An 8,593-nucleotide genomic window follows, 5' to 3' on the forward strand; every position below is an offset into this window, starting at 1 on the left:
AAGTAACTTATTAAAGTTATATTTATATCAATATTTTTTAATTAAATGACAGGTGGTTTTTTATTTCTTGTCCTTTGTGAGGTGTTTGTACTGACCGGATGTGCAATGGGAACCAGTGACCTCTTCTGTAGCTCTTCTCTACTTCCTGAAAGTTTGAAGAGCCCCCAAAATGTGTGCTGATCCCCAGATGTCACAGACCTACAATGCAGAGGCCTGAAGCCCAGCCCTTTTCATCCCCCGCTGAGCCGCCCCCTGGGATCCATCCCACCCCCATCAGCCAGAAAAGACCCAGGCGGAGTCTGCACAGGGTCACTTCTTTATTGCTGAAGGAGGAACCGCTCAGAGCAGGAGACCCCGGGCTGGGGCCTGGAGGTGCCTGGCCCCCAGGCGGAGCCCCGTCCTGCAGCCCCCTCTGCCTCAGTCCCTCCTGATTGTTCTGACGGGGAGGCAGGGGGTGACGTCGTCTCTCTGCAGAGGACCAAGGCTCCCGGGCCCTGTAGTGGACGGAGCTCCCCTGTGATTTCTGAGGAGCCTGTTGGACCCTCGCCAGCCCCTCCCTGGGCAGCCCGAGGGCAGCCCCTGACGCCCTCCTTGTCTGAGTGGTGTCACCCCCTGCCAGCCCTTCCTCAGCCTCTGCGTCCATCCACACCCTGGCAGAAGGAGTGGTGGGGACATCAGCATGTGTGTGTGGCCAGGACACAGGGACAACACCCCCAGAGAACACTCGAGAGGGTGGGTACGGGGCCAGCCGCTCCTGCAGTCACCTGCAGGGGACCCAGGGACCGGACAGAGGAGAGTCTGGGGTCCCGAGGAGCTGCCCCCCCTACCCGGGATGCGGGGCAGGGCTGGTATGTTACTCCGGAGATGGACGGGCAGGTGCTCACCTAGACGCGGCACTGCTCTGTGGGGGGAAAAGGGGAGGAAGAGTCACAAGGTGGCCACCACAGCCCCTGGCCCAGGGTCGGGAGGGAGCCCCCAGGGGCTCTGCAGCCCTCCACCCGCCTCCTGGGAAGTGGGGGGCCTGGGGAGCACCGTGGAGAAAGAGGCCCCCAGGGCTCATGGCTTTCTGGTGCAGGGGCCACAGCAGAAGGCCAGCATTGACTCGAGGCCCGGGGATGGTCACCTTCCGCCTGGGTCGGGTTGAAGAAGAGCTGGGTGCGCATGGACAGGGGCCTGACAGCTCTGTTGAACTTCTCCATGACCTCATCGTCAACCTTCAGGGTCCTGGCTGTGGGGGCAACGGGTCAGTGCCCTGGCCAAGAGCTCGGGGACCCTGAGGGTTCCACCTGGGGAGCCAGCGCAGGGAGGACATGCCAGCGTCCTGAGGCCGGCAGAGCTTGGCCTGGCCCAGCTTCCGGGGTGGTGTTCAGGCTCAGTGCCCCCTCGGGGCCCCTGCCCCTCCTCTCCCCGCAGGGAAGTGCTTGGGGGTCTGCAGGGGCATGGGAGAGAAGGGCCCTCAGCTCCGGGCTGTCTGGGGCCGGCATGGCTGAGGTGTGACGTCTCCGTAACCGCACACAATGTGCTTCATTCAGGGAATCCTGCGCTGTTTCCTCCCAGGCTGTGCTGGGTTCAGAACATCGTAGTCCTAATGGTGCCCTCCCTGAACCTCACCGCCAGGGGCTCTGAATCAGCATTGATCTTTTGACCAGGCCAGGGACGTTAAGCCCGCAGGCCCTGGCCCCCCTCCTAGTCGAGCCACATCAGGGACGCACCCAGGTACTGGCAGGCCAGGCTCCGCTGGGGGGCGGCGGTGTTCTCCATGCAGAGGAACAGGTAGCGGGTGTAGTCGGTGTCGAGCACGGTCAGCTGGTTCTCCTCCATGTCTGGGAGAGACCAAGACAAGGCCAGAGATGAGTTCTGGGTCTTCCTCTCCAGCAGGAGGGGTGAGCAGTCGACTCCTCTGCATGACCGGTGGGGCCCCTCCATGGTGACTCCCCGGTGAGGACCGGGCATGGCGCGGCTCTGCCTACCGCGGCCCCTGAGAAGCCGGAAGGTTAACACCTCCACCAGGGCTGTTTCTTGGGCTCCCGGACCTAGGCTCACTCATCCCTCCATCCAAGATGCCCCCTGTGTCCTGGGACACAAAGTGGTGATGAAATGGGGTTTTCAAGCTGATCTCCAGTGAGACTGGACCCCACCCTGTGAGGGGGGAGAGGACCCTCCTGAGACGAGATCGCACTGGGGGCAGCCCTGGCCCGGGAGCTGCGAGCAGCGTCGCAGCAGAGTGCCCTGGACAGCCTCGGCGGGGCGCTGCTGCCCCCGTGCTGCACTGGGTCCCTGGGGTGGGTGCCCTGGCAACAGCACTGGTGATGGCCGGTGCAGCCAGGCCAGCCAGTGGGGGTAATGTAGGATGCAGCCCAGGCTGCAGGGGCAACGGCACCAGTGGGACCTCCCCCCAGACGCACGCTCACCTTGGACTTAGTGAGGAAGGAGTGAATGAATCCCAAGTCTGGGGCAGGCTGGGGTGCGCCGGGGTGCCCTGGCCCCTGCGGAGGGTCAGCGGCCCCCAGTTCTGCCTGGGCAGCCGGGGAGGCATGGGGCAGGGCAGGCAGTGGCCACCCGAGCTCATGTCGGGATCGCCATTGTCCGCTGCGCCCTGGTGCCCTCAGGCCAGAGCACAGCCCTGCTTGCCTGCACCCTGACGGCCCGCACTTACAGTTGATCTTGAACTCAGCAGCGACCCCGGTTTTTTCCGCCAAGATCTTCCTCTCAACACAGTGGTCATCCTCCCTGGAAGGCGGTTGTGTCTGTGAGCCGCCAGTGGGGGAGCAGAAGCCAGGCCCCAGGAGGGTCCCTGGTGGAGGGCATGGGCCCTGGGCTGGTCTCCCGGGCCTAGGCTGTGCACACTGTGACCTCTAACGGCCGGCAGGTGACCAGGTTGGACAGGGCCATGAGACGTCAGACGGAGGCAGAGGGAAGGAGCCAGGAGTGCCCCGGCCCCCAAGGTCGGGGGCAGTGGCCTACACTGGGGGCAGCCCCGGGTTCCAGTCCTCATCTCTGCCCTCCACACCACCAGTGTTGTCCTACTGCACCCCCACTTCAGGGGCTGACCAAGGGCCCCAGCCTGCAGCTGGCCACCCACCTCCACTCAGGCCTCTCCACACACTGGCCCCGGGGCTGAGCTGTGGAGTCACCCAGTGGGCCCAGAGACCTGGGAGGGGCCTCTAAGAGGACTAGGAACCTCCGAGCCCCCTCCCCACACCTGGGGCACAGTGCCTGCCTACAGGGCCCCCTCGGGAGCCCTGCCCCGCCTGCCCTGGAGCCAGGCCCTCGTGGGGGGCCCTCGGCACACCCACTGTTGGCTCGTGATGATCTCCAGGTTGTCCTCGGGGGTGGGTCTCAGCTCCTGGATGTACATTCTCAGGGGGCTGCTGGCAGAGTCCAGGAGGGAGATGTCGCTGGCCGCCATGGCCATGGAGTGCCAGGTCCCGGCCACCTGGGGGGGAGGGGAGCCTTCAGCTGCACTTGGGGGCAGGAGGGGGTCCAGGCCCACAGAGGACGCTCCGCCCACCCCGTCCAGCCGGGCCCTGCCCGCCCCCAGCTCCCCCAGGCTGGCCTTGGCATGAGCTGTGCTGTGGCTCTTGGGGCATGCGCTGGCCGGCCCCCACCGGCCCCAGGGCCCCCATCTGCCAACATGAGGGGTGCTCTGCCTAAAGTCACCTGAACCCACCACCGTGGGTGAGTGGGGAGGCACGTGGTGGAGCAGAGAGCACATGGGGGAAGCCGGGGGCCCTGCCATGGACCAATCTGTGTCCCCCAAATTCACTGTAACCCTGACTCCCAGGACCTCAGAGCACTATTTGGAGGGAGGGTCTTAAAGAGGTGATTAAGATGACATGGGTTGACTGGGAGGCCCTGATCCAATCTGCCTGCTGCCCTTAGGACAAGAGGGCGTCAGGACTCAGACACGCACAGTGACGGCCATGTGGGGATGCAGGCAGGGGTGGCATCTACACGCCCAGGGAGGGGCTGCAGCAGAAGCCAGCCCCGCGGCCCCTGGATCTTGGGGCCTTGGGCCTCCAGGACGGGACAGTGGTTTCCGTCCAGCCACCCGGTCTGCGGTGCCTTGTGAAGGCGGCCCCGGCAGGCGGGTGCAGAGCCCTGATGGTGGGGCCTCCCTCTGGCTCTCCTTGGCCTCTGGGGCCCCTGCCCCCCTCAAACCTTTGTTAGGTCCAGGCTCCCCATGGTCTGGGGGACGTCGGCGGCCCGCATGCCACACAGGAGGGCCATGCCCAGGGCGAGCAGGAGGCACGTCATGGCTGCAGCTGTGGTTGCCCTTCTGAGCTCAGGAGAGTGGGGAGGCCGGGAGGGGGCTCAGCCTTATAGAGGAGGAGGGCTGGTGGGGGCTGCCAGCCAGCGCCCCAGGGCTCCATGCCCTGCAGTTCCCCGAATGCCCCCAGGCTCATCCTTGGGCCCTCAGGGCTTCCTCCACTGGGACAATAGGAGGCCTTCTTCCCTCCAGTGCCCTGTGTCCCCAGGGCCCGGACCCTTCCTGGTAGGGCCCAGATGGGAAGGGTCTGGGGTCTGGGGGGTGGGTCCTGGCTGGCCACCAGCATCAGGAACACTTCCTGGGTCTGGCTCTGGACAATAACAGGTGGGAGCCAGCGTGGAGGGGAGCTGTGTCCCAGGGGGTGGGCCCCATGGGTCAGCCAGTGGCCAGAGAGCCCATGCAGCCCAGTAACTGTGGACGTTGCCCCAGTGGCTGTCTATCCTGCACCAGGAAGCACATCATCAGCCCCCCTGCACCCTGTCCTGTCTGCCCTTCCCCTGTGCTCCCACAGGCTACCAGTGCCACCACCCCACCGCTCTGCCTGCCGGCCCGGCTTCCCCCGAGCCTGGGGCATCTCCTGTCTTCCTCCCCTGTTTGGCCTTCCTGCCTCGGGCATCAGCTCCTCTGAACCCACAGCCGTGGCCTTAGGCAGGCAGGTTCTCCTATGCCCACCTGCTGTAGGAGGGGTGGGGGTGAGGCGGGGCTCAGGTAGCCCTGGGAGGATGGGCCTGGCCCATAGTAGGCACTCTGCAAGCGTTTGCTGCTAAGTAAGAGCAATAATAATAGTGACAAGGTCAGTAGCCATAATTGTAACTAGGGTTACCCAGACGATGGCCCAGATGGGAAACGACCCAACCTTTGGGGAGGGCTGTACCTCGGGGCAGCACGGACCCATGCCCAGCAGGTGGGTGTAACACAAGCCCACAGTATCAGAACCTTAAGGCCACTAACCCCCACATTTCAAACCTTGTAAAGCACTTCCATATGTGACATTGCCACAAGCCACTGTCCACACGTGGGACCTGCAGGGGTGCTGGTGATGATAAGTTTGGAGGCCAGAGAAGGTCACAGGCCATGACTTGCTGGTTCCACTTTGGCAGACCAGCCCTACGGTGGTGTGTGTGCCTCTGTGCCTTTGCTTGACGTTCTGGTCAGCCTGCTCATCCCCAGAGGCGTGGGCATCGGGGTGGGGGATGGGAGCAAGAGGGGGACAGGGCCTCCAAGGTGTCCTGCAGTGGGCGGCCCCACTCTCCCGACGGGGCCTGGGGAGCCAGCCCTCGCCCCGCCCTCTGTGGCCCATGTCTGTGCTGGGTCTCGCTGCCCACACGGCCGCTGGCACCTCAGAGGGAGGCTGAGGGTCCTCTGGCCTCGCTCTGGTGTGCGGGCTGGTCTCCATTTCTTTCTTTCTGGAAGAGGCCATTCGTTACTGGACCAGGAAAGATCCCACCCACCACAGAGACTGCAGGCTGCAGACTGACCCCCTTTCTGAAGGTGGGTGCGGTAGGAAAGGAGGTGGGGCAAGGGCCACACCCAGCGGGATCCCCAGAATGCGCCCTTCCGTGGAAATAGTCTCTCCAGGGGTGACCAGTTCAGATGAGCCAGACTGGATGGGTGGCCCAAAAGGATCATCTGGTGGCCTTACAGGAGAAAACAGAGACAGAGGGGACACAGGGAGGTGGCCGGGTGGAGGATGGAGGTGGAGATTGGCAGAAATTGGCATCTACAAGACAGGGGAAGCCAAGGGTGGCCACCACCAGCAGGAGCTAGAAGAGGCCAGGGCCTCCTCTCGATCCCCCCAGCGTCCACAGTGGACCAGGTCTGGATGAGAGATGCCACCTGGATTCAGAAGAGTGTCAGGCAGAGAGAGGGAGGCCTGCAGGCAGACACGGGTGTCTAGTCTCCCGGTAAGCTTGAGAAACACCAGATCCTGCCAGCTGCAGGCTGTGGTGTTCGTGGGAATGGCAACCGCAAAGCATGCTTCTTGGGGCACACCTATTCATGATTTCTAGGAAGAGTGTTCCACAGATGCCACGAAAAACAAGCACATGAGGAATAAAAGCTACCACCGGCCTTGGGCAGCTGGCGCTGCACGGCTCGAGAGGGAGGCCCCCCAGCACCCAGCCCTGCCTTCCCGCCAGGACAACCTTGCACTTTATAACAAGGTCAAGAGGGCAAGCCTGCCACTGCAGAATTAGTTTTCTCAGAATGAACTCTCAGGGTCAGTGGGCTTTTATGGGGTTGAGAAGGAAGGCATTGACTCCCTCCCTGTTTCCCCAGGACCTGCCCCCAGCAGCTGGGGGTCCACCACGCTGGGAAGCAGCCAGAGTTCATGAGTGTGGGGTGAGCACCAGGTGCCCACACGTACGCACCGTCGTGGGTGGCCTTTCATCTGGTTGGCCAAGGGCTGGGAAGGGGAGGGGAGTGAGTGTTCAGTGTGGACAGAGACTCCGCTTGGGAAGATGGAATGTCATGGAGACAATGGTGGGGACAGCTGCACAGCAATGTGGATGTGTTAGGTAGAAAAATAGACGTGGGTGAGTGGAAGGAGAATAAAGCCAGTGAAGCCCACTGAGAGGCACTCAAAGAGCCGACCAGACGAAGCGGAGAGCCAGCGAGGACGCAGAGTTAATGAGTTAATCAGCCGGAGCTCCAGAGGCCAGGAGCTACTTGGAATGTCCGGACAGTCCCCAGTTAAGGAACAGCATCTGGGCGCGGCCCATGCCTTCACTGTGTCAGTCAGATCGCGCCGTTGTAAGGTTTCCTTTAACCTGCTAAAGGGCCCGGCTTGCTCTTTAACTTAACCTGTATGCTGTGTTTTCCTCCTCCGCCAACCCCTCATCAAGTAATTTGCAACCTGGCCTACAGACAGGCATCATGGCAAATTTTCCAAAAGAGCCCAGATATAAACAGCATAGTAAGAATAGGAGGGACTCCACCTTAAGGCGAAGATTCCATTTTAAAAACCAGGGGGTTAAGAAGAGAGATTCCTAATGTAGTCTTTGGTAAACAGACAATTACTAACCCACCTTAAAGCACAGCAAACAATCTTAACTGAAATGTATCCGCAGAGAGAAGTCACTATCCTGGGGAGGAAATGGATTAATAAGTTTCTTGTGTTAAGTTTATTCAGCAGAATTAACTGGAGAACTGATAATACAAGAGAGGAGACATGGGGTCTCTCACCAGAGATAAGCATCTCGAGACCACGTGACAAGTTCCCACCCCTGGCCCTCTGTCACATTCCTGAAAAATCCTTAACAGCTTGTAAAACCCCAGACCCTAAACCCTTAGTGCACCTCTTCTCTGAGGTTGCCCACACTCCCCTTTCTTCAAGGGTGCAACTTTTTGCCTTAAATAAACTTCTCGCTTACGTTTTGTCTCTGCATTATTCCAGTGGTGAGTGTCTTTGTTTCTTTGCTATTTCATTCTAATCCTCCGATTTAAGCTCAAATCTTCCTATTTATCTGTCCTATTTCAGATAACTGGGGGGGGGGGGGGCTGCTGAGAGCTCTGATTTGGGCCTGCAAGTTCCCGCTGCATGGACGGCCCGGACGGACCTGAAGCTGTACGGCCACACTCTTCAGCAGCCTGCCTGGGGGTCTCCCTTTTTGCCTCTAGGAAGTTTGCAGAACATAATCTCACTCCACCCAGAGCTCTGCGGCTCGCCCAAATCCTGGGGTGGTGAGGACTCAGTTCCCACACCATGCAGATCCAAGTAGTCACTGGACGCCAGGGGACCCTGGCTTTAGGAGTCAGCAGGGAATGTGCCCCATGATGCGCAGCACTGCAGAGAGCGTCCCTTGCAGCTCAGCCCTTCCCGGCACTCTGCTGCCTGCACGGCCACTGCCATTCCAGATACTCTCACTGGATGCCCCCCTCACCCGGTGCTCCGACTTCCCTCCATCTCCAAACCGAAATCCTCCCCAGCAGATGTGCCTGATGCCCTGATGGCAAATGCTATGTTGTACGTATTTCACTGCAATTTTTAAAAAAGTCAGATTGCCCGCGGATACCATCCACTCTCTGACTTCCGTCCCCAGGGTTGCCCTCCTGGTCCTCCTGTCAGAGCCTCATTTTGGGGGTAGATTCCCGAATGCCCATGGGGGCCTCGCTCTCTCTCCTGTCCTCCCCTGAGGCCCCCGGAGCCTGCCTGCTCTTCTGCAGCAACGTCAGCACAGCCCATCCCGTTACCCCCTCCGGGCACACTGTCCCAACAGGCATCTCCACGGTGTGCGCCCCACTCCACCGAGCCCCAGCCAGCGCACTGAGAGCCACCGCCCTGCTCTCGGAGCTGCTCCCTGGGCACCAGAAAAAGCTAAAATC

General features: G+C 61.2%; 1 protein-coding gene across 1 annotated transcript; it reads right to left on the reverse strand.

Annotated features, from left to right (window-relative positions):
- Positions 1 to 308: 308 nt before the first annotated feature.
- LOC118920284 (beta-lactoglobulin-1-like) lies at positions 309 to 4,306 on the reverse strand. Its single transcript, XM_036900939.2, has 7 exons — positions 4,162 to 4,306; positions 3,297 to 3,436; positions 2,657 to 2,730; positions 1,713 to 1,823; positions 1,124 to 1,228; positions 885 to 901; positions 309 to 494 (listed from the first exon to the last, which is right to left on the reverse strand). Exons 1-6 carry the CDS (start codon positions 4,255 to 4,257, stop codon positions 885 to 887), a joined length of 543 nt encoding a protein of 180 aa, XP_036756834.2. The 5' UTR covers positions 4,258 to 4,306; the 3' UTR covers positions 309 to 494.
- Positions 4,307 to 8,593: the final 4,287 nt, after the last annotated feature.

This window comes from Manis pentadactyla, chromosome 3 (genome assembly GCF_030020395.1).
Source record: "Manis pentadactyla isolate mManPen7 chromosome 3, mManPen7.hap1, whole genome shotgun sequence".
Lineage (NCBI taxonomy): Eukaryota > Metazoa > Chordata > Mammalia > Pholidota > Manidae > Manis > Manis pentadactyla.

Excerpts from the sequence above, each read along its gene's own strand:
- LOC118920284 (XM_036900939.2), bottom strand. The coding sequence starts at position 4,257 with ATGACGTGCCTCCTGCTCGCCCTGGGCATGGCCCTCCTGTGTGGCATG. Across the intron at positions 3,437-4,161 it reads GGAGCCTGGACCTAACAAAG|GTGGCCGGGACCTGGCACTC; the intron begins GTTTGAGGGGGG and ends CCTCCCCCCCAG. Across the intron at positions 1,229-1,712 it reads CCTGGCCTGCCAGTACCTGG|CCAGGACCCTGAAGGTTGAC; the intron begins GTGCGTCCCTGA and ends TTGCCCCCACAG.